Source organism: Pleurodeles waltl, chromosome 5, assembly GCF_031143425.1.
Source record: "Pleurodeles waltl isolate 20211129_DDA chromosome 5, aPleWal1.hap1.20221129, whole genome shotgun sequence".
Classification (NCBI taxonomy): Eukaryota; Metazoa; Chordata; class Amphibia; order Caudata; family Salamandridae; genus Pleurodeles; species Pleurodeles waltl.
The window spans coordinates 719,272,264-719,298,735 of NC_090444.1; the positions used below are offsets into that span (position 1 = coordinate 719,272,264).

A 26,472-nucleotide genomic window follows, 5' to 3' on the forward strand; every position below is an offset into this window, starting at 1 on the left:
CAAATCAACCAACTTAGGGTCTATTTTAAGTAGTATACTCTTTCTGCATTGTACCAATAGAGCTGTGTTTGCGGTGTCCGAAAGACAAACCGTCTGCTGGACCCATTGGTAAAGCTCATCTAAATCCAAAATCTGTCTGTTAACATGTCCCTCTTCCACCAAATCAAATACTTTTGTTAGTGGTCAAACTACATGTAAAAGGCTATCCTGACACATATGTAACCCTTTGTCTAATCCCTTACAGGGATCATGCCCTTCTTTCCCAATAAAAGGCAGAATCCTAGGATCTAACTCAAAGGTTACAATAAGCTTGCCCTCTCTGGAAGGTCTTCGACACTCAGACTCAATCTGACTCTGACCTCCTTAGGAATTTGGTTCCTGATCCAGGAATGTACATAATCAGCAACATGCTCCAGAGGCGTCCACTCTGGTGAAAGAGGATGTCTAATCAAAAGGAGATCAAACTTCGAACCCCACAAAGGATATGTTAATACTTCTATATTAGTTTCCTTCACTTTCTCTTTATGCTCATTGGATTTTATTAATTCTTCACATTCTGACTCAACAAACTCAAAATCAGACGAACAACTTATCTCAACTTCGGCACTACCCGAACACTAATCACATTGCACCACATAGTGCTTACGTCCCCATTTAATACTTTTAGTTTCTCTTTCTGGGCCTTTATACTGCCTACCATGCATGGCCTCAACACTTCCATGGCCCGTTCTCACACAGACTCTGATCTGCCACCTGAGACTTCGGTTTTTTGGTTTGTGTAAACTCTACAGAAAGGTGCTTTCTATTATAGCTACCTTTCCACCCTTGAAAGAATGGGATGTCTCCCCTGCCAACCAAAATTGGTCCTGTTCTGAACCAACCTTACTGTTTGCCATCATAGCCTCAAGCTTCTTCTCCATCCTAGCCTAATGCTGACTACATATTTTCCAACACCACCTTCAACCTCTCATCTAGGACAGTCTCCTCAGTCATCCGAGACCTGTCCTCACTTATTATTAAAAATAATAATATACTCTGAAAATGAACGTAACAAAGTAAACTACCTAAAAAAAATCTTTTACAAGTTCGTGAAATCGGATGTAAAACTCACCACTTAAACTAATCATACCCACTGTGATCCAGCAACTGACCAACACCAGCTGACTGTCACAATAAAAACTACTGTTAACACAGCTCCAATTGTCAACATTGTCATTATGAAAAATCTCAAGACCTTCAATATTGAACCTAAATTCTCCCAAACTTTAAAGATGGCTGCCCGATGACATCCTACAACAGAAACCAATAAGATTTCCTACTTACTGAAAGCAGTCCTTCCTATACTTTTATTACCTTCCATGTGACGCATGCCGAAATATCTCCTCATTAAGTGCATGTTATCAGTAAATAAGTACTGCACCTGAAAACTGTCTGCTTTAAAGGACTTACAAGTAGGCCCACGCTGCCAGCCAGCGCACTCTGAGACAGACATGCATGCCCCGCTGAGACTGAAGCACTCAGAGCTGCTTGCTTGAGCACCAGACAAGGGATGAAGCCGCCACATGCCCTGCAGAGTTTACAATTCTCAGCGCAGTCGGGCGAGCGCCCAACACACGCTTCAACTGGCCTCTAAAGATAATGGAGAAGAGAATACAACGTAAACCATCAATTCTTAAATTAAGCCACTGAAAAAATATATGATGAGTATTATTAAAACATTCCTAACTACAGCGCCCAAGGGAAACAAAAATAAATCACCACAAAGGAAGCAAAAGTCAAACAGTAAATACCATAAAACATTTCCCTTCACAATCTGGACTCAAATCATGTTGATATCCTAAACCTCCTACATCTGACACATCAAGCAACAAATATCTTGCATACTTCATATGAGTACTCAACTGCAAGAGAAGCAGCAAAATAGAATTGGGGGTTCTGTGTTTTTATTATATTGGAATTCTATATTCTGTAAAGGAGCTGCTGTGAGTAGTGGCAATAAAGGATGATGCATAATGTTAGCCTCTGGATCTTGCCATAAAATAAGACTAAAAAAATGTTTACATACAGGAGGTTGTGCTAAGATGCCAACTTTGGAACTTTGGGACCTGGGTACAAATCCTGACCCGGCACCTGACTGAAAATCATGTGATGATGAGTAAACCACCTAATCACTCTATGCCCAAAAATGTTAATAAGGGAAATGCAAATGAATAATGCAAGATGTAAATCTACATCTACTTGAGTCTTTATGACTTTTCCAACACCCCACATAATGTCTAACCCTCTGTTGTTCTCCGTATAAGTACCAACACATATATGCATGGAGCATCGAATCCTATGCTAAGAAGAACTGTATGAAGCAGCCTCAATAACAAAACAATGTAAAGGTAGTCACAAAGACACATGCAAAAACACAAAAGACACATTGGTTTTTTCGAAATGTGAACTATGAGCACGCAAAGACTACAACAATAAAATATCATGCCATCCTAAAGAAAGTTGACCTCAAAGTATATGCTTAGGCATTCTGAGAACCAGCTAGCGCCAGGGAGTCCTGCTGTGAAAAAAGGAAAAGTAAACTAAAAGTGTCCTGTGATTGTGGAGTTATTTCTAGACTGGTTGCCACCTGCCTCATAACCAAAGATTTCCAACTGACCTCATTCGACTCCAGCTAGATTATTTTTTCAAATGTATAGGGGAATGTCTACTTCCTTTTTTGCACTGGTTCCCTTTAATTGTTTCCCTTTTTTATTACCAAAGCAGAGCATAAAAAAGTTTCCATATCAAATTACACATTGGTACATAAATAATATTTATACTTCAATTTCGCCTTTTACACAGTTGGTTCACGTATCTTTAGAAAGCAATAGCCTGGAAGATGGTTTAGAGAGATAAGCACTTGGTGCTGACAGCTATTCACTTAAGACCTACTTGCTGCTCACTCATGTTAGAGTGGAAATTTCTGTAATGATTTAGTAGCACAGAAGAAAGCATTAGGTGTTTTATATTTGCATTTAAAAGCCTAACTGAGATGCACTAATATGTATTTTAAAGTGTACATGTTTTGTCATATGGTGAACATTCTGCCTAGCATAGGTAGGTGTTGTGTTTACCATGGCGGACGTATATATTATATATTATTAATGAGAGGTTTATAATTTTCATGTTTTATTTAGTGGTTATATAATGCACTATATTTCTCATGTTAGCATAACTAGGCATGAAGTTTCATATTTGCTCCAGTTATGAAAAGGCTGAATCATTTATTTCCCGTTAACCTGAATTTTTCCATTAAACTGTTTCACATGTTTAGCAAATACTTCTCTTGTATTATGTGTAATCTTTCAATCTTGGAACTGGTACATCGAGAGCACTGGAGAATTGGACTTTAAGACTGACCCCATTGTTTAATCATCTGGTCTCATCTGAAAGGAGAAAACTGTTGTAAGGCATGGGAAGATATTGGAATGTATCAACTAACGGACAGAGTTATTAGTTATTGCCGGTGTCACACAGAAGGAGAGATGACTTCACCCCTACCCTGGGAGTATCTACAGATGTTGCAAACCTAATGGGCATTCTAAATTTCATTGGACATTAGTCATTTTTACGACATATGGTTCCACACAGTGGACCAATCAAATTACATTGGACATTTCTAGTTAGGCAGAGACTTTTAAAACTTTTAATCAGTTCCTTCTTGCTTCTCATGTTGTTAAGTTTTAATTCAGTCTTTCTCTTGCTAAGTCCCCTCTTGATGCATCTGGTGTTAAGTTCCCACTTAATGTTTCTATTGTTAAATCCTTCTTGTATTTGCTAAATTGCTCCTTTGAATTTAATTGCTAATTTGTTCCATGCAAGGTCCTAATATGCAGCTCGTGTTCTGGCTTTTCTCTGATGATGTTCCTGATGCATTTTGCTGGATCTTACGTATTCTGCTGCTGAATTTAATCCTAAAGCTGTTTCCAGGAGAGGCATAAAACTGTAATGTTATTTTTCCCCTGGTCCTATTTTAAATTAGTTTTGCATGCTGACACATGTTTTTTTTTTTTTAATTGCATAAGCTACTTTAATCTAACCCTTGATAGATGATTTTTCCAAATTATTTTTGTCTTTTTTTTTTTTTTTGCTTTTATCCGGATGTGTTACCCCGTTCCCACACATGCTGTCCTAATTTGTGATAGCAATAGGGAGAACCATCCTTCTAAATTTGATGTGTTGATCTTTGAGAACCATCCTCTTAAAACTGATGTATTGAACTTTGAATTTGACTATTGATTGATGTCACCATCTAGTAATTAGAATTCTGTTTCTGTTGCATAAATCTTGTCATTGATTGTTTGCATAATTCTTCTGGAATGTTTAATGGTAATTATGTTGAGTAGATTAATATTTGTTTCGCAGATTTGGCCAGCCTATGATTTTCATTTATCTTCATAACTCACTATTTACCTGATTTTGGCATTGTGGTTGTAATAAAGCTTTGAAACTTTTAATTGATTTGAGTTTTCCAAGGCCAAATTGGTTATGGTGTTTAGATTTGCTGTTGCTTTGATTGAGATTTGATTAAATGTGTTTAGTTTTACCACACTAGTCACTGGGTCTAAAGATCCGATCGACCTCGATGCAAGCGTTTTCAAATCCTGAACTGGAGGAGAAAACAAGCTCATGAGTTTGAATCCTGAAATAGCCAACCTAGCCCCTTCTGCATGTCAATAAATTAAATACCGATATGTTTTGAAATAACAACAAATTACAATTAAAATGTTTAGAACTGGCAAAACTGCTGCCTTAATTGCAATAAAACTGAGCCTTGATAAAACCAACCATTTTAGCTTTTGTACCGTAATAAGATTTTAAAAGCCTTGCCAAACATACAGGGCAGGTACAATATGGCAACTGAAGTGCAAACTTCCCTAAGACACATCATGCATATCACCACAGACTTGTATGCCTTTTGTGGTCCGGGTGGACAAGAAGAGGGCACACATGATAATTCTAATCCAAGGCCACTTTTGAAAACATAGCTGGAGGGTGAACATCTGGAGTAAAAATTTCTGTTTTCATCTAAAACATTAACCTGCCTTTTAGCGCTACTGAATGATGAATTTCAAGGACCTGAAGGAGCATCAAGCTGTCAGAGAAACTATCAATATGCTCTCAGCACCCAAAGGCGAGGGATTGTGAGTCACTGAGGCCTCGACTGCCATGGCGCAATATGGGAGTTGAGATAGTCCAGCCACAAGGAGAAGTTTGACAAGGAAGCGCACAAAGGAGGTGAGATGGATCCTGGCAGTCATCTGAGCCCAGATCACATGGAACTGCTAACCATGGAACAGTAAAAGGAACGGTGAGACAACTTTTTGAAATGCCCTCTTGATCAAGCCTTCCTAGTTCTCTTGGATTGCATGGTCTCAAATGGCTCTTCTTTCGCCAAACAAAAATGGTGCGTTTCCTCAAGGTGTTCCTGCAGCAAGATGGATTGTCACTGTTGTTCTGAGAGGTCAGTCAACAGACTGCAAGATGGCACCCCTGCCATATTTTCCCCACAAAACGTTTTCCCACATTTGGCAGCTGAAATCATTCAGGTTCTGCAGAAGGCTTCAAGTGGCCTAGAAGGTGGAAGGGACCAATCCATTGCTCTCATGTCACAAGTACTGGAGAGAACCTGCATTCATCGGTGTTGAGAAGATGTTTCTTTGTGTCGTAGTCCCACATCTCTTAGCTCTCATGTTCTCAGACTGAAGCCAACAGACATTTGCTGGTGAAAGATAAAAGCAGCGCCTGAGGGCTGGATGGAAGCTGTCATCACAGGATTATTTCAGACAGCACTTGGGGCCTGGCAGTGCCAGCTGCTCAGGTGTCTGGTTGTAAAGAACAAGGAAGCGCACTTTGAAGTGACTCAGAAGCCCTGGCTGTTGCAGAATGGACACAGGACTAAAATGCTGCTAAGTACTATGGAAAACCTAGTGCTTGTCAACAGTAAAAATTCCTTTACGTTAAAGGCTCTGAAAGATCTTTTACAAACATGTAACAGCAGTGCTGAAATACACTCACCAGTGCAGCAACAATAGCTGTATCCTGGACACCACTGAAAGAGAAAGTTGTGCTTTATAAATATTTAATTTGTTTATTCATTCTCTATATACAGTTATTATGATTGCCTTTGGACATCTGCAGAAAGAGGATTTGGAGAGCAAGAAGAAAACGTTCCTGGGCCACAGGATGGCTGGAAAATAGGGCAACCTGGACAGCAGTTTGCCCCAGGTGCCACCTTAGGAAGATTGTAGCAGAAAGTTGCATTGCTTTTATCAACACAGATGGGCTCTGCCTTAAATTCCAGTCATATATCCGTTAATGGGTGTGAGTGACATACAATGGTATTTTTTAAATTCAGGATAGATCCAGGTTTGGGATCCTTTTTGAGTATGAAGATGATTAACAGATCAACGAGGTGAGGAACTTCTGGAGCCTGCACAATCAGAGCCAGAGCCTTCCAGCATTCCCACTGATGGAAATAATAGAATCTGAGTAACCCACTAAGCCCAGATGCAGCAATCAAGGAGGATGGGGAGACACTGAACTCCCAGCTGGATAGGGGTGACAAGCTATTTTGCTTATGACTTGTCACATGAGACAGCACTAATGAAGGCAAACGCGCCAGTCTATATCTGAGACTGAGTGGAAATGATGGTGTCAAGTCAAGGTGTGGTGTGGGAGGCTTGATGCACCTCTGGACATTTTGTGGATCTTTATCAGGATTAAACCTCCAGTAACAAAAGAAGTGAGCAGTATGCTTTCAAAAACGCTCTCCCACATGGTGGTTAAGGGTGGCGTGGTCTATTTTGTGCACAAATGCCTTAGAGCTTTGGTGGGTGTCACTATTGTGGATCTCATCTCGGTCTCACAACACCAATCTATGCCATGATCTACTCCCTGCATGTATATCCTTGACGTGTTGTCTTTAGCAGCACATAAGCTCTCGAAGCCCAAGGCACTACCTGCATCTCATGTCTTCTACCTCTCTGTAGGGACCCCTTCTTCAATAGAGACCTCTGATCCTAACAGCAGTTCACATCAAAACTGGAGGAGGACTGTAGATGAGAATTCCAAGCAAGACCAGATGTTTTGCAAAAGGTACATCACATGCTGCTCCATCTACAGCATCCAACAGTTTTGCCCATGTGGCAGGTAATTTCTTATTTTCAGTGATCCAGCACTTTGACTTTCTTATAGAAACGTTAGGGAAGATATCATTAAATTGGGGAAGACTTATGCATACTTTAAGGATACAGATATACTTTCCTGTAAAAACTGCGGTGGTAACCCTCAAGTACAAGGTCTTGCTGCAGTTTGTCTATTCGCTAGGCTTCCATGCAGACATGTTTGTGAGCCATGGCATCCTGTTTTGCATATAAGCTATTCTCTTCAGCATCCCCAAGGAAGGTTTGCTGGGAGACATGACCAACAATCTCTTAGATATGCAGTATAGGTTGACAGGTGTGGTGGGGAAAGGCACAGACACTGACTGCAGGCACTTGACCTTTATGAGCCTTTGTTATGGGAGCACTTTAAATGGGAGTTAAATGCTGGCTGTCCAGTGTGAGGGAGAACCACCTCAACAATGCAGAACTATCATCCATCCTTCATGGCGGCTCTGGTAGAGAATGCCAAGGAAGAAAGATCAGCTGCTAAATCGCATGACACAACATAGTTAGGGTCTGTCTATTAATATACCAGCATGTTTGAGTGTCCAGCAGATAGAAGAACAGTAACTACCAGTGGATACCTTAAGCAAACATCAAGCTAGCCATGGATGGATCTTGAATTTGTCTTCCTCTTTGCAAGACTATTGCCAAATGTTTGGGTAGGCATAACATACTTTTGATTCTGCTCATGTGCATCTACTCTACTTTGCAAGAGAACTGAACAGCAGATTTCTTGTCATGTGAAGTAAGCAATGCAGCAATGTGTGTTGAATCACAGCCATTTACCTATCCTTGTTCAATAACCATGGAGGATGGAATACAAATGCTGAAATTATAAATTTTCTGCCATGCTAAACATATAATAGGGAACAAAGAGTTCTTGCATTAAATAAAAAATAAAAAACATGCACACATTTCACAATCTCCCTTAATTACATCGACCAATGACCCAGGGCTAGAACCCAGAACGATAATTCTTCTACCAGGGTCGAGAGCTGTGGAACAGTATGGACCATCACATCATACCAAGAGGACAGACTTAAGTATTCACACCAAATTAGAGAGCCTCCCCCCAACATAACCTCATAATGACCTTTACATATGGAACATTGTTGATTTGTTTATATATACTCTAGGGCCAAGAACTCGTCAAACTTTACACAGTGTTATAATTGGCAAAAACCCAAAGGGAAATGTACCATTCTTTTACCTCCAGTTTCCGCTTGTAACTTGTAAATGTACCACTATTAAAAAAATTGCAAAATCAATAAAAATTGGCCTAAAAATAATAACCTTTATATATGTAAAGAATATAATAGCTATTCCTCTCCAAACAAACAACACTGGAAGTACTCACTGCCACTTTTCACGCGAAGACCCCTAAATTGCCTAATGACCTTTGAGCTCTCTTAATTCTAACTTATGTTTCCCAGACTTCACAGACCTAGTAAACTACGTCCACCCTATCTTCTACTGCTAATCATAAGAGGGAGGACAGTTAATCTAGTCTTTAAGATGGCCTTGCCCGTATAAATTCGATATAATTCATGTTATCATACTCTATTTCTGCAGGGTCGACCAGGATTATTTAGTTTTTTTGCTGAACTCGAGTTTTGCTGGTTGTAGAACTCTGCACATTTTATCCATGAAAACCAATAGTAAAGTACCTGTGCTCCCCCTTTCAAAAGGATGAAATTGCTATACTCCTAGTTGGCATATCTAATTCACCTAGAAGTCCCTACAAAATTGTAAAAAGTGTGCCCAGGGCTTTACCGTTAAATGTCACTGGAGGACACCAAATATGCCATTTATTCCAGTGACAATGCAAACAATACTGAATGCCCACCATGTAAGGCCTTACTGAAAACAAGATATCCAGCAGGGATAAATGTATAACCCACTATCTAAGTGAAAACTTCAATTTTTCACTGAAACGTTATTTCTTTATTACAATTGAATCAATACAATCCTAGTGTCACCAAAGAACCTACTCAAGAACTAATGAACAAAGTATAACAAAAACGCAAGTGAACTAATTATATACAATATATATACACAAGTACTGCACATGAGCAAAACAAAACAAATCAACCCACTATTCCTTAGGGCTTTGAGTTTTTTTTTAAAAGTCAGAACAAGCAATCATAGATTTGGTTATTAGAACCCTAATTATGTCTTTGACAGTTAGACATTTCTTCATAGGTTAATCATTTTCAACAAAGCACAGCAAAGGAGTCAAGGTTAAAGTGCATGTACAACAGTATTTATACTGAAAATTCAGATTTATCACACTTATCGATTGTCACTGGAATTGTTGCTTTCACTAGCAAACAACTCTTGTTGACTATTCTTATTTTGGTAAGAGAGTTGGACTGTCCCCTGTGCCTTTTATCAGACAGACCCATGTGCATTGTGTGCAGCGACTTGAGACTACAATGCATAGTGTACTAGGATGGCTGCAGCCAGATATGTAAGGAAACGGGTGATTACATGTATTACAAAGAGGTGGTCTAGTACGTCTTAACCAGCACTTACCCCTTTTTCAGAGAGGTTCAATGTTGGCAAGTGCAATGTTCTGGTATGTGAAGTCTTCCAGTCGACAGGCATCACATTTCCATAATTGTCTGTCAAAGCATTCCAGATCCTAAAGGAAGAGGAGAGTTTGACAAATATAAGACTAAGAACAGCAAACTGTGATCCATGTACATCACACTCGGACACTTCAATAGCACTGTAAATGCGGCTGGCTAACAACCTTTCAAATCATGGATTAAGAAAATCCACTGTCATCTTGCAGCCCAGCAGGGGAAAAAGGTTAGGAAGCACAAATGAGATGCAACTGATGAAGCAAAAAAGCACTACTCTCATCCTTGATGCGTTTCGAATTCTTATCAATAGATGTTAAACAAATTCTGAAGTCTAAGGACATTTACTCAGCCTTAAAATCCACAAAAAGTATACTTTAGTGCCAATGCCCAGCGTTAATACACCTAACTATAACAATATTGGAAAACAAGGGTTAGGATTATGAAGTCTTTCTGTCTGTAGATGTCACCGCGCAGCTCACCCTAGTGGTTGGCCACCTTAAAGTGTGTTTTCCTACCCCTTCCCCCCCCCTCCAGGATCTCTTGAACCTTGCTACCATCAGTGTTTTGTAAACGTCATACACAAAGCACTGTAGGAAACAAGCCTGATTACAGCCGTGGAAGGACAAAGATGTGGGCCCAATTTTTAACTCACTGTCACTTTAAAATGGAGTCAAAACACCAAAATGGTACATTTGGAAAGTCAGACTGGCTCAGCGAGAACACTAGTTAAGAGTTTTAAAAAAATGATGATGGCACGAATGAGACAAAACAGAGCCACGCCCCCAATACTCACTGCTGAGTAATACACCCCCTCAACTCATACATCATAGAATAATATGTTCACTCCCAACCTACTAAAGATCAGTACATGTTAACAATATTTTACTAAACTCAATAAAGTATCCTCAACTACCATAATTATGAAAATGTTATCACTGGACCACAAGTTGTTGGCATACCACTTTGAAGGGCCCTTTGGTTACAATCTCCCATTAGGTATACATGGTAAGCACTAGGAGGGGCGCCAGGTGTTCTCCTCTCCTATTTTTACCCACAATGTCCCCAGGACCTGCCCACCAAGGGGCCAAAGAATTGGCAACATAGGAGACTGTGCTTTTATTTATTTTTTAAATACCTGCAAACTATGCAGATCCAGCTGCAGGTTTCTCTAACTTGGGGGGGGGGGGGGTCCCAGTGGGACCCCTGGATCAAGGCTCGGGGGGTTAAGATATCCATACCCTGCCTTAATGTTTTGTTTGGGACTTGGCTGAAACCGAGTCCCAAAATGGCTGCCAAAACTAGGCAGCCAATCACATCTCTGCAGGAGATCTTCCTGGAACCACGACCCTGGGTACACATATTTCCTTTTCCTTTAATATCTCAAAAACTACTGAACGGATTTACACTAAACTAGAAAAAAGGATGATCTGCGGAACAAAAGCTACCTTTTCGCCAAATGTGGTGTAATTCCATCCAGTGGTTCGGGCTGCAGGTGTGTCGAATGGGTCAATGGGAATTAACATGGGAAACACACTTTTTTCGACCCCCCCTTTTTTCCTCAGCCCCGCTTAACGAATCATCCAAAAATTTTCATGCACAAGACCCCACTTGACATTTTATTTTGAACATTTTGTGAAGATATATATATTTCCACTTAAAAAACCCAAAGGTTACAGGGACATTATTGTTAGGCTCACATTTTAAAATTACAAAACCATAGAAATTCACCTGTTATAGTTAGCTATCTCAAGTAACTATAACTCGTGCCGTAAGGTAACTATAAATCACACCTCGCCCTGAATAGTTTTTTTTCATAAAAAAATTTAGTGCAACTATTACATTGATGTTATCAAAAGTGTCATGAGGGCCGTAATTTGTTGGGTAATTAGCAGTGCATGGCAAGGGCACAAGCTAGAGTTACTTAAGATAACCAACTATAACAGGTACATTTCTATGGTTTTGTACATTTAAAATGAGAGCCTACCTATAACGTCCCTGTAACCTTTGTTTTTTTCAGTGAATTTCTATTTTTTTTTCATGCAAAGTAATTTTCATTAGTATAGGTTAATCCAACCACCGCCGCGCACTGCCTTGTGCCGTGCACGGCCACTGTTGGTCGCAGGGCCTGCGCCCAATCCTGCGCTGCGCACGGCCTTCGGCTGTCAAAAGCAGGGCCTGGCCTGCGGCCAACCCCTATACAACCGCACTGTGTGCAGCAGGATTTGGTCATCTGTGAGTGGATGAGTCGATGTCTGTATGGGTCTGTGAGTAAATGCATGAGCGTTTCAGTGGGGCTAGGAGTGGGTGTGTGAGAGTCTGAGTGGGTCTGTGAGTGAGTGCGTGAGGGTCAGAGTAGGTGCGTGAGTGGAACAAAGATTAAAAAAGAGAAACTGAGAAAAGAAAAGAGTAAGAGGGAGAAAGACAGAGTTTTCTAGGCTTTGATGAATGATATATTTAGAATAAGATATTTCAAAACACTAGGAAATAAACGAACAAACTGCCAAGCAATACTAGGATTTTAACTTTCGGCCTACTGAGTGACATCACAAGACATTGTCCATTAGCCCAGAAGTGACTCTGTTCCGCTCTGCATCTAAGTGGAACTACAACATTAATCCCAAAAATCTTGCTGGTCTCACTAGTCACTGCATGGAGAGACCATTTTAGTGACAATCTCTCTTCCATTCCATAATTGAATTTTTTCACTCTCTTTGAAACTGTCATGGTTAATTAGGAGGTATATAAAACAAATATTAGTAGATTAAAAAATACAAACCACAACTGTTTACCTTTAATGAATCCGTGAAGTCATGCACAAGCCACTATCAAATAAACTGCTACTAAAACACACTTGAAGAGGTAAACTGGAAGAAATCGAGATACATTCAACAAGGAAAATGGCCGGTCACCCGGATGACTCACTCATATATAACCTACAGCTGCAGGGACACAGGGCAACAAAAAGTAAAGAGTACACTCTTTGTCACAGAAGGACTGCCACCACAAAGAAGTATTGGTACTGAACGTGGTCTAGATCTCCGAGGTATCTTAATGCTTACCAGAATGTATCCACACCCTCTAGAGTGATCAGGTAACATAATATGAATAGAAAAAAAAAATCTCACAATACCCTGAATCTAGGGTAAGAGACCATGCATCTTTCACACAATCGCCACCACAATTTTGTGTTACGAATCGGACATTTGTACCTCAACTCCGTTCTACAGTAGACAGGCCTGCCGGCATTTGTCCTCATACAGACACTGAGAACTGTCAGTTAAATGTATCTATATATTCGGTGAGCAGGTGCAGAATGAGATGGTGGAACTTGAGCATGCCGACCCTCATGAAGCCAGTGTGTGTGCTCCACATGGGTATAAGCCCTCTAGCCTCCGAATGATCCATGCCGACAGTGTTATAAGATTACACATGGGTGAGGGTATGGAAATGCGACATAGTGTAGGTCTGTCTTTTAAGTGTCTTGTTGAAGAGCAATACAACGAGGCACCATATTAGAGGTTTTCGGCCCACTACCCTCTACAGATTAAAAGGACATGTAATAATGCCCTATTTGCTCACCCCGTTCGGATAGCAAATGTCTTAACAGGTGCAGATTTGTGCAACGTTTTACAAGATAAAATTGAGCTCTTTTATCTCAAGTTGATTAAGATTATATTGTTTTGATAAATATAATTACATTATTTTGGAGGCACAGAAACAAACACTCAGAAAACCTCCAACCTGTACAAATATTATATTTGCAATGTGGAGCAATTAGCAAAATTCTCTCGTTTTGAGTCAATTTACAATTAGCCCTGGATGAAATTTAAGTGACGCTGTCCTAATTAGCTTAATTTTTAGAATTTCACTTTACCCTTTTAATGTGGAATTTCCAAAATTCTGCTGTTTATGACAGTCTTGCATTTATGAAGTCAACAGCAGCACGATTATAGCACAGGAAAGCGGCGACAACCAGTCACTCTGCCAACGAGTTACTGTTTTTCTCTATAACTGTGCTTTTTGCTTTAATTTGTTTTTTAACAGCAATTGGATCTTCACAAAATTGTAGCGCTATAATCTACTGCTAGTTGATGGATTTGCATAGTTAAAAGTAATTTTGATCATCACAAAATGTTGCTTAAGCACACAAAAGCAAATGCTTTGAATTTCACGCACTCCTATTTACAATGCTGCATAGAGGAAGTGAAGAAAGAAGCACAATGATATTCACATTTCTGTATTAAGTTGCAAATGTCCAAGAGTGAGAAAATGACTGCAGAAATTGTGACCCAGTAATTCACCTCCAATCTCAGACTCGTGAAGAAGTTCCGAGTACCCAAGCAGAGAGTAAACGACAAGGGTAGAAAATAACAAAGAAGTGAAATGTGATTGTTTCGATGAACGATTAAATAGAGTAGCATATTAATGAGAACCCCTCAAAGAGGCCGCTAACACACCCAAAGGCATGTATAGACTAAATAGGGCTACTGAGAGGTTTCAAAATTCCTTTGATATTTAAGGTGAAGGTTTTGATCACAGCTGAGCAGAACTCTGTTCATGAGTTATGCAACATTCTGTGCAAGGTAATGCCAGCAAGCGATGGGTAAACCTCGAAATGCAACATTTCTACCGTTCTACATTGTACTGATGCAACAGCTCCCAATTTAAGGGGACTATAAGTCTGCTTTCAGGCAGCTTTTGTCCAAATAATTTTATGATAAATATAGCAATGCCAGACTTAATTTCCCTGAATCCATCAGGGCAAGAAGGGCTTTCAATTACTGCTCTCCCCAGCAGGAAATACACCATAATAGATGTTCAAACAAGGCTGAAATAGGACAAAAAATAAGTTTTTAACTGAAGTGCAAAAGAAATTACTTACATATCTAAAAATCGACCTTTTATGCCTCAATATACAATTGTATTAGAAAATAAAATTCGTGTAACAGATTATGATGGTGCATGACAGCACATTAGACATAGGGTAATATGCAAACTATCGGTAACCAGTCCAACACTTTTGCTAAATTATGTTCCGTTCATCTGTACAACTTTACGTAGTTATATGTCACAGTAACCCAGCTGTTCAGCGTGAGATAGCACAAATACAAGCATTACAGTAAGATTAGATTTTATTGAAGTACATTTATGGGATAAACGTTTAACTCCCTAATTTGGCAATCTTATTTTAGAGAGTAGATCTTCAGGTTGAGGTCTTACAAACACAGATGGAGGGCCAAGTGGCGTAGCCAAAGAGAAATTACTGTTATACATAGTAAAGTAGGGTGCTGTATCATCAGAAAGAGTCTACTGTACATAATTAGGACTGGCTGTTGTAGTCTCATATAGAGGGTTGGTCACTGTAGCCTCAAAAGTAGTCTGTGATATCAGGATGGTTGGATGTTGTACTCTCAGTTGAAGGTTGAGAGCTGCAGTGTCAGAGTCGGACATGCATCATAATTGATGGGTGCTGCAGTCCTAGAGTGAGTGTTGTGTGTTGAACCCTCGGATGGAGTATGCTGTAGGTCACAAAGTGCTGGGCACTGTGCTTTCAGGTGGTGCGTTGGGTACTGAAGCCCCAAGAGCACTTGGTCAAAGATCATGTAGGGTTTTTTGTTGTAGTCTCAGGTGGAAGCTTAGTTATTGTAGCCTCAGTCAATCTGACAATACATCATGAGGGCTAGGTCTTGAAGACTCAAAGCCTGTAGGCAATCATGATGCCCTTCCACTAAACAGTATTTCTGTAGATAGGTTTATGTCAAGCGTTCTTCTTCATGTCAAGTTATAAACATGTGTATTTAACCAGGACACAAGTGACAATCTGTGCAGCAAATTCTTTTTTTTAAATACACTAACTTGGCCTTATGTGTACTAGCAGTGTCGTTTCCCATTGAAAGTAAGTCAATGTAACTAGCAATCTATAAGGCAAAAAGCAGGTTTTCTTCTCACATTAGTTTGGGCTATACACTGGACATCGCCTGAAATGTCAGCATTGCACTTGTGTAATACTTATGTTCTTGTGCATTCAACATGATTTACTAGGTAATCATTCTAAAAGAATCTCAAGCTTATTGCTCCAGTCAGAATTAAAAAGATAGAATGTAATTATGCAAGCTGGTCACTCGAAGTGTAGACAGTTATAAGTCAATAGACGGACCTGAAATATTTAATCAGTTTAAGCACTACAATATAGGATCATTGTATCCAATGGTCAATATAAAAAGCCTGACCCATCACTCAAATAGCTTAACATTTGCTGTAGACTGGGAAAGAATATTATAGCCAATTCGCCACACCAGATCTTCTCACAAATTAACTCAGAAGCCACCTGCAAATGCAGCATCAACTTAACTCTAACACTCTTCGCACTGGACAGCCATTAGTCACCCAACTTCTTACTTGCAACAAAACACCATCTTGTTCAAGGGTCTCTCTCCAATCCTGTTTAGTTATAGCATCACTTGATACCAAAAATACTTGCAGGACAGAAGGTGCCACCACCACCTCTTCTTCAATTTCATCCACTTCAGCCACTAATGGCAATCTGGACAGATAGTCAGCAGCCACATTTCTCTTACCAGGAACGTACTCTACCTTACACTGGTACTCCTGTAAACTGTTTTGTCACTTAACATTTCTAGGTGTCACTCTGCCTCCACTTTATGTGCTAAAAAGATCAAACAAAGGCTAGTGCACAACACTACCAGGGCACCCTAAATGAACATTCTAAAATGCTGAGTGCTCCACCACTTTGCCATAGCTTCCTTCTCACTGGTCGAATAAGTTAGGTCTGAACCCCGTAACACCCTAAAGGTAGAGGCAATTTACATGTTTTCTGCCATCCTTCCTTTTTTTTTTTACAATAAGAGAGCCACAAGACAATTGTTATTTGTATCAGTGATGATGATGGTAGAAACACATGTCAAACGGTTTTAAAGGTGACACAACAACAATGTCAGATTTAGGCTTATCCACCACACACTGGCATTCATTACTCCAGACATACAAACTACCTTTCTTTAACAAACTTCTCAATAGGTCATTTTTGGGGGGGGGGCAAACTGAGAAACACATTTAGAATAACAATCAACTAAACCAAATAGGATTTAAGCTGATCCTTGTTCTTGGGATGTGGGGCATCTTCAACAGCCCTTCATTACCCTTTGCAATGATATGTTATTCCTAATAGCCCACCCTAATTGCTTCATTCTTACACTTGTCAGGGTGTAGGGTTAAACCTTTTTCTTTGAGCACAGATAATACTTTAGCCACTCTCACAATATTGTTATCCAGATTTCTACCAAACACCAAGATGTCGTCCTCGAAATACACAGCACCTTTATGATCCGGGAACATCAACTTCTTTTGCCTTTGGAAAACAGACGGAGCGGACACCAAGCCAAAAGGCATCCTTTTATAATGGACTGCCCCAACTGGGGTAAAGAAATTAAAAAACACATAACCAAACTTGTAAATATGGTCCTACCCTTCAAGGTGCACAGCATTTCATTGTTTACCCAAATATTACGATTAACGTCTTGTAAATCCACACAAAGCCTCAATGTCTGATCACTCTTCTGGGCCAGAACTACAGGGGACAGCCACTCAGACCCTTCAATTGTCTCTAAGATATCAAGGTTACACATATAGTTTACTTTCATTTACAACTTATTCCTGAAGCACAGTGGCACCTCCTGAACTTTGTGAACTACAGGTCTCGCTTTGTCCTTTAATACAACTTTGTGCTGGGAAACACACAGGCCCTCATTACGAACTTGGCGGTCTAATGAACACCAGGTTTGCGAGGGCTGTCGGACCACTGCCAATGCGGCGGTCTGAGTGCCATATTACAATGGCAGCAGTCATGCCGCAGTCGGACCACCAGCACCGCCAGGACTAGTCCTCCTGGCAGTTTGGTGGTCCTAATCCATCAGGGCAGCGTGCTGCGAATAGCGCTGCCCTGTTGATTCCGACTTCGTTCTCCGCCAGGGGGGCCCTTTACTACCTATGCACTTGGCATGGGCAGTGGGGCCCCACTTGCCAGCACCCTTGCAATGTTCACTGTCTGCAACGGGGAGTGGGCGGGCGGGAGGGGGTAAAGCAACGGGGAGTGGGCGGGCGGGAGGGGGTAAAGCAACGGGGAGTGGGCGGGCGGGAGGGGGTAAAGCAACGGGGAGTGGGTGGGCGGGAGGGGGTAAAGCAACGGGGAGTGGGTGGGCGGGAGGGGGTAAAGCAACGGGGAGTGGGTGGGCGGGAGGGGGTAAAGCAACGGGGAGTGGGTAGGCGGGAGGGGGTAAAGCAACGGAGAGTGGGTGGGCGGGAGGGGGTAAAGCAACGGGGAGTGGGTGGGCGGGAGGGGGTAAAGCAACGGGGAGTGGGTGGGCGGGAGGGGGTAAAGCAACGGGGAGTGGGTGGGCGGGAGGGGGTAAAGCAACGGGGAGAGGGCGGGAGGGGGTAAAGCAACGGGGAGCGGGCGGGTGGGAGGGGGGTAAAGCAACGGGGAGCGGGCGGGTGGGAGGGGGGTAAAGCAACGGGGAGGGTGCGGGCAGGCGGGGGTAAAGCAACGGGGAGTGGGTGGCGGGAGGGGGGTAAAGCAACGGGGAGTGGGCGGGCGGGAGGGGGGTAAAGCAACGGGGAGTGGGCGGGCGGGAGGGGGGTAAAGCAACGGGGAGTGGGTGGGTGGGGGGATAAAGCAACGGGGAGTGGGCGGGCGGGGGGGGTAAAGCAACGAGGAGTGGGCGGGCGGGAGGGGGTAAAGCAACGGGGAGTGGGCGGGCGGGAGGGGGTAAAGCAACGGGGAGTGGGCGGGCGGGAGGGGGTAAAGCAATGGGGAGTGGGCGGGAGGGGGTAAAGCAACGGGGAGTGGGCGGGCAGGAGGGGGTAAAGCAACGAGGAGTGGGCGGAGAGCGGGAGGGGGTGAAGCAACGGGAAGTGGGCGGAGAGCGGGAGGGGGTGAAGCAACGGGAAGTGGGCGGAGAGCGGGAGGGGGTGAAGCAACAGGGAGCGGGAGGGAGTGGGTGAAGCAACAGCGAGCGGGAGGGAGGGGGTGAAGCAACAGGGAGCGGGCGGGAGGGAGGGGGTGAAGCAACAGGGAGCGGGCGGGCAGGAGGGAGGGGATGAAGCAACAGGGAGCGGGCGGGCAGGAGGGAGGGGGTGAAGCAACAGGGAGCGGGCGGGCAGGAGGGAGGGGGTGTAGCAACAGGGAGCGGGCGGGCAGGAGGGGGTAAAGCAACAGGGAGCGGGAGGGAGTGAAGCAACAGGGAGCGGGCGGGAGGGGGTGAAGCAACAGGGAGCTGGCGGGAGGGGGTGAAGCAACAGGGAGCGGGCAGGCAGGAGGGGGTGAAGCAACAGGGGGCGGGCGAGGGGAATAACAGAATGTGACAAAGTATATGACTATGTTAAGAAATTGTAGCAAGTTGTAACACACATTGTCTAAGCGCAGTATTTATTGTTCTAGAACTACCAGAAGAGAACACGATTCGGCATCTATGGTGCAACAGGCTGAGAAGCTGGCTTCATGGTCATTAGCAGACATATTTATAAATCTATTTATTAGCTAAAGAAAAAGACCAAACTGTCCTATTTACCAGCAAGGTGAAAATGTAATATCTTTGCAGGAATCACAGAATGACCTTGCTGACACAATCAATGTTTAAGATACTTAATTATAATTGTTTAATATCATCATAAATAAACAGACAATTCCAATGTGTGAAAAAGGTGCTACAAGTGACGCACAGTGAGTGCAAAATCAGTGAACAATGTGCAAATAACAAATGTAGTGCATATGAGCACAACAATGTCTTAATGTCAGAACCGCAATTACAACATAAAAGCCTATAAAAATATTATGAAATAGGTCTATATGAGTCTGGCAGTCAATGCAAATGTGATTAAGACTGAAAAGTTGATGTTTCGACCCCCTTAACACCACTTTCCTCAGGATAGATGAGTAGCAACCTAGGGGAAAACAGAGGAATTGTCAGAGAAGAAAAGAAAATGGGCTAAAGAAAGTGGAACAAAAATTATAGAAAAAAAACTAATTATAAAATCAAAAGAAACTAGAGCAGCCACAGGAGTGCATTAATACACTCCTGATAAATGTTAGCACCAATGTGCACAAAGGGCAAGAAGGCATCATAACTAACAACAACATGCGTACAGATGTGTGAAGAAGTCAGTTACTAAATATGAAAAAAAGAACTTGAATTAATCAGGAAACATGAAAGTTAAGAGACCCAAGGAGCCTCACTCCACAGGGAACTGGTAGCCCACCTATTTTTTTGATAATATTTATTATGTGTTTACGGGTTCAGGAGAACAATTATAATTTTTGTTCCACTTTCTGTAGCCCATTTTCTTTTCTTCTCTGACAATTCCTCTGTTTTCCACTAGGCTGCTACACATTTTAGTGCATCCTTTTTCTTTACAGCTGCTGGTCCACCTTTGATCAGTTAAAAAACAGAAAAAAAACTGATTGAATTAAATTAAATTGGAACTGTGTGCATGTATGGTGCACACTCGCCTACAAAATTACACTGGAAGCCGGGTAAAAGGATGTTGAAAATGCCTTTTTTTGCAGGGTTATCTCAATTTTTTTTGCCTTCTTCCTCCTATTTTTTCTGGTCTTTTTTTCCTGGTTTATTTTCTCTGCTTACTTTACCACTGCAGATCAGTGCTAAAGTGCAAGTGCTCCCTGTGTAAATTGTATTGGTGAGTGGTTTATCCATGATTTGCATATTTCGTTTACTCGAAAGCCCCTAGTGAAGTGCACTATGTGTGCCCAGGGCCTGTAAATCAAATGCTACCAGTGGACCTGGAGCACTGATTGTGCCAACCATATGAGTAGCCCTGTGAACATGGCTCAGATCTGCCACTGCAGTGCTTGTGTGTAGTTTTGCACTGCCAATTCAACACGGCAAGTGTACCCACTTGCCAGGCCCAAACCTTCCCTTTTACTACATGTAAGTCACTTCTAAGGTAGGCCCTAGTTAGCCCCATGGATGGGGTGTAGTGTATTTAAAAGATAGGACATGTACTGGTGTGTTTTATATGTCCTGATAGTGAAATACTGCCAAATTCCATTTTCACTATTGCAAGGCATATCCCTCCTATGGGTTAACATGGGGACTGCCTTTAAATATCTTTTCAGTGTAGTTTCCCATTGGGAGCAGATAGAGATGTGTAGTTTGGGGTTTCTGAATTCACAATTTAAAAATACAGCATTTGGTAGAGTTGGTTTTTAGACTGTCTGATTGAAAATGCCACTTTTAGAAAGTGAACATTTTTCTTGCTTAACCATCCTGCACCTCTGCTTGCCTGTGGAATCCACATGGGGGTCAAAGTGACAGTTGGGTTGTTTGTGAATTCCTTTTAGACTGTGACACAAAGGGAGCGGAGGTGTGTCCTGCATATCCTGATGAGCCTTCCTGGACTAGAGTGGGAGGGAAGAGCTAACACCTGCACCTGAAAGGGCTGTGCCTGTCCTCACACAATGCAGTCTCCGACCCCATGGAGTGCGTCTGGAGCCAGGCCTTGGCGTGCCGTGGTGGACCGTTGCGCAAGCCGAGCATTCGGCTTATTACACTTTCTCGCTCGACGCCCCAAATTGGGCATGGGGCCTCGGTGTTCCTATGTTTCTTTCCCAATCCAATATGGTGACTTTCTACTTCCTGTTGATCATTTCCTGTTCTTGGGTATATAAGGTGAGTGATTCTTGTTCTCCTTGCGCTGCAACACTTTCTTTGGTGGTGATCTTTGCTCCTGCTACTTTTTTCTCCAGTTATTTTTCCTCGCCTGTTCCAGCTTCTTCCAGAATTGTTTCTTCCTGTTGGAAGACTTATCTTTTTCCTTCTTTTTGATCCAGGGAGTTCCTGCTTAGAGGTTTTTCCCCTTTGGGTTTTTTTCCTCTGGGACTACTTCTGGAGGAAACGGGACTGCTTTTTGGTGTTCTGCCGTCGGCAGCACCGTGGCTACCAGAAAGGGCCGCCCTTACTCGGGTCAAGGCAGAACCTGCAAGAATCAAGACCTTTCTGCAGTTCCAGTGGGCCAAAGACAAACGACGAGTTGCCCATGACAGGCCTGGGCAAGGCAGGATCTTGTGAATAACAGAGACTTTCCATTGATGTTTGCCTACTTCAAAGGCAGAATGAGTATAAGTAGTGGACCTAAAACCCCAGACTTTTAGAACACTTCTGGATCAAAAGGAACCTCTACCAATGCGACGAGCCGAAGAGCTGGAGGAGGAGTACTGCCCCTTTGCTGGGTTGGCCTGTAGTTGCTGTTTCTGCCTTAAAGAAGACAAAGACTGAGGAAGCAAGAAGGAAATACTCATAGACGTTCAAGACAAGAGTATAAATGTTCATCTTTTTAAGAGAGGTTATAATTTATATCCCCTTAACGGGCCAGTTTGAGGCCCGTTTAAAGAAGAGCTTGATAAAAGCCTGTGGGCACAGTAGCTCTAGACTGCGTGCCGAGATTCTATCAACATAAATGAGGCAGCATAGGTGAGTTAGAATTGACTTTCACTGGGAAATTACTCATTTCTCTGAAAGACGAACACTTAACATGCTGGGGTCCCCATCTGACCTTTTAAACACCAAATGACTTCTATTTGTCTTTAGTAAATGCTCTATTGTCGCCGTCACGTTAAACATACTGTTCACTGAAACAAACCATAAACCACCAGGATCCTGCTGCTACTCAAAAGAGCGTTCAAGAAAATTACAAGAACCTGCAGATCCTGTTGTGTAGAAGGGTTTACTATTTGCGGCACATCTCTTGCTAAATGCGAAACTGAGAATTTATAACTCACCTTCTGTGCTGTTCTAGGCATCACGCTGGTTTAAGTGCTTTTCATATCATAGGCACGTGTTGGGAGCATTTTAGGACAACAAGGCTCTGTCCATCAGACACTATCCTCCCATGTACGTTTTTTTAACTATTTGAACAGAATATTGTTTTAAAAGTTAGGAGATAGCAATGGGAAAAATACAATATAAGCATAGTATGTTTTTCCGCTATAAAAGCTATAACATATTTCTTTTGACGTTATTTGGCAGTAGTGACGGTCGAGTGGCAGGCGCAATCCCAGTGGAATGCATTGCTTTTCAAAGTAAATTGATGTCATTTTATGCCCAACCGCCAAATAAAAACACTCAAGAACATTTCCAACAACCTGTGCCTAACGATCCAAAGGTCGGTTTTGGTGGCCATCTTGGAACACAGTCAAATACCTGGACATAATAAACTACACAAGCTCCACCTACTGTCAAAAATCGCCCCAGTGTTGAACGGCAGACGTTTCAGGTGCACTACATCTAAATTACAATGCAAGAGGCAATGGGAGAAAACTCTTTGTAGTGCTTTAATGATATACGCGCACCTCTAATTGATAGGACTTTTAGAACATTGTACATTGTGTCCTATATTATGCCATGTATGCACTGCATACATGATTACAGGTATATTCAGGAATATAGGGAAAAATCAAATCAAAGCTATAATGAAAGAGCCATAGATTGCAACAAGGACACAAACTGCTCATACCAATTGCTCAAACCGGAATAGTTATTTTCTTAGAGAGTTGAAACCTAGATTCTTATTCTATACCATACTGTGTCCTGTGCTCTGTGCTCTATCAACATGCACAATGTAATGCTAGTACTACTATTCTTACAAGAACCAGCAGTCACACCAATGAAACAATTAATGCTTATCTGGGAACAACTGAAGGGATAAAATGCAGACCAGGGAGCAAGAAATTAATGTTAATTAATTATATAGGTTTTGAGGATGCAATAGTTTGGCCAGATTATGAACAAGGGGAGGAGGGAGAGATGGGCGAACGCCAATCAGAATGTAACAAAACTGAATAACTTTTAAGGGACAAAAGAAAGTGGTTGCTTACAGACACATTTGTCACAAGATGACATGTTTCAGAAGAGTCTCTGGATACAAAATGAATTAGCCAACACTGATTTTGAAGGCTTTAAAAAAAAACAATAAAAAAAACATCAATTGGAAGCACACGGAAATAAAAAAAAAAGCTCAGGAGCAGCTTTTAGTATGCTAAAATGTAACTTTAGAAAAAGATATTGGCATAGCTAAGAGTACGAAATGCACTGAGACGGGTGCGAGGGAACATAATATGAGTGTGTTTCACGTGTGGTAGCAAGTACAGGAGGGAAGGGAGAGGAATATAAGGTGTAAGGGAACAATAGTAGAAGGTAATAAGTTAAATCAATAATTTTCTGCTTTAAGTGTGTTTAGTCGGGCTGCCTTTTTACATCAAACAAATGTCCGGCTTTTGGAAAGGATTGTTAAAAATCCGGGTAGCTGGGACATTTCAGTTAGGTGTAGAAGGGAGAAAAGAGGGCGATTCAAAGGAGGATAAGGAAGAGTATGTAGAGATGAGAATGTAAAACTTACTGTGATTGTTCAGGACAGAATGGGGCGGAAAAGAAGGAAGTGAGAGTTAATAAGGTTAGAGATATTTATGCTGATGTAGCTGTGGATGGCAAAAGATTTAGTTCATAATAAACTCTGGGGTCAAGATAACTAATTTCTGACGATATTAGGGTGACCACTCGACACTGAGGCACATTCTGGACAGTGATTGTAACAATTCAGAACAAAGGGTGAAAATTCAGGACAAACATTCAGGAACAAAGGTCAATTTTACGGACATATTAGAGTAGGTCAGGACAGACTACATTCAATAATGGGAAAGTAATTACATAGACAGCTGATACAAGTAAAAGTCAAAATAGGTTTATGTGCTTTGGCTCCTATAAATACGTAGCAATTCTTTGCAAAACTTCTCACGGAACTTGACTTATTTAAACTTTAAAAAATAGCAAATATATGCATGCTAAGCAAAATGGGACAGCTGACACAAGGGACAGTTGTCAGACTATGCAACCCCTCTACTATAAATTGCTCTATTCTTGATGCTACGCCCTCCATATCACCCTCAGTTTATGTTTAGGTTTCACTTTTGCAGAATCCAAAACAATCATGAATGAATTATGAGTATGTTTTCATTGAAATACTTCCTTAGCCTATGGGCAGTCATCACTAACTTTAATAAACAACTTTACCATAACAATGGGGAATGTACTATCCGCGCACACTGGAGAGGTCATGACCAAAATGACAGTCATCATCAGCATCATTTATGTTTTCATAATTGCTTGACATCCAGGTATGAATGGGGAAGTTTTGCCTTCTCAGAACAGATTGTAAATGTCCAGTCTATTCGCAAGCATACCGGTGCTCTAGTGCTGGTGCCTTAAAATGAATCCTCTTCTCAACTGGCAGCGAGTCTGTCTCATGCAAAATAGGCAGCATATGGTCTCTCCTCACACTGCAGACTACAGCTTTTTTCGTGGAATTCTGAATGTCACATATTGGCAAACTTTGGTAGTGCATTGGTGGTGGTGCTTGTGGAGAGAGGGCAGGAGCAGGGTCGTTGTACCACTTGCACATTCATCTGGCCAGGATAGACCTAGGCTGGGGCCTCGATCCAGTCTTTGCTAATTTGAGTGTTTTTTTTTTTAGAAAATATGTTCTGGCAGTTAAATGTCAGTAGGGTATTAGCTAAAGTCTACCTTCCTAATCGATGCAGCTGAAATTACTGCAGGTACAAGAGCATTTTACAAGGAAGAGCAGTGACCTATTCTGGTTGAGTCATATTAGGCAAACACCTCATTTAATGCTTTAACCATACAGTAGCATTGTAGTTTTACGTTGCCTCTGTCAGATGATCGCTTTAATTCACAAGATATCTAAAGAGCATGTTTGTGAGTCTGAATGAAGGCCTCCAACGCTTTGAAACTAACTTTGGTGTTGCACTAAACCTTCCTAGAGGTATGAGCAACTTCTTTATTTCAAAGTCCAAGCCAGAAGCCCTCAACCTCAGTTTGAGACAGCAAGCTGAAGGTCATGTAATACCATGGTTCACAAAAAAACTATTAATATAGTCACAATATATTGCTAAACAATATATTAATATATTGTTCAGTATGTGGACAGTACTCACGCAGAGTTTGCTCACATCCATCCAGTCATCCGTCTCTCCATCCATGCACCCACCGTCCAGATCGGTCATCCATCCAAGCACCTGACCATCCATCCTTCTGTATAGTCATCCATGCACTGACTAAGATTCATTTATCAACCCATCTCTGCACATTCAGCTATCCACCCCCCGAAATCTAGCCATTTACACAGATTCATTCATTCAAGCACCCATCGAGCCGAGCCATCCATGCATCAATTCATCCAATAATGCATCGTCCATCTATCAATCCATCCAGGCATCCAGCAAGATCCGGCCATCCACTCACCATGATTAATCCATCCACCCTGATTGATTTATCATCTATCAATGCACTGTTAACATGCATTTATCCAAGTACTGGTCCATCCATCCAGATCCATCCACTCATCCAGATTTATACATCCATCCAAGCACCCATTCATCCATCCATATATCCATCCATGTACTCAACAAGATCCATCCATCTGTCCATCCAGCTATCCACTCACGAAGATTCATCCATTTACACAGATCCATCAATCCATCCATCCATCCAAGCACCCGCAGTCTATCCATCCATCCATGCAACCTGCAGGATCCATTCACTTTGGTGGATCCATTCACCCTCATCTGT

General features: G+C 41.8%; 1 protein-coding gene across 2 annotated transcripts in view; it reads right to left on the minus strand.

Moving 5' to 3' along the window:
* Window positions 1–26,472, minus strand: part of FEZ2 (fasciculation and elongation protein zeta 2) — a 351,080-nt gene that overhangs the window by 219,390 nt on the left and 105,218 nt on the right. For both annotated transcript variants that reach the window (XM_069234674.1, XM_069234675.1), the window contains exon 2: window positions 9,744–9,852. In XM_069234674.1, coding sequence (XP_069090775.1) covers window positions 9,744–9,852 — 109 coding nt within the window. The remainder of the gene's footprint in view (window positions 1–9,743; window positions 9,853–26,472) is intronic.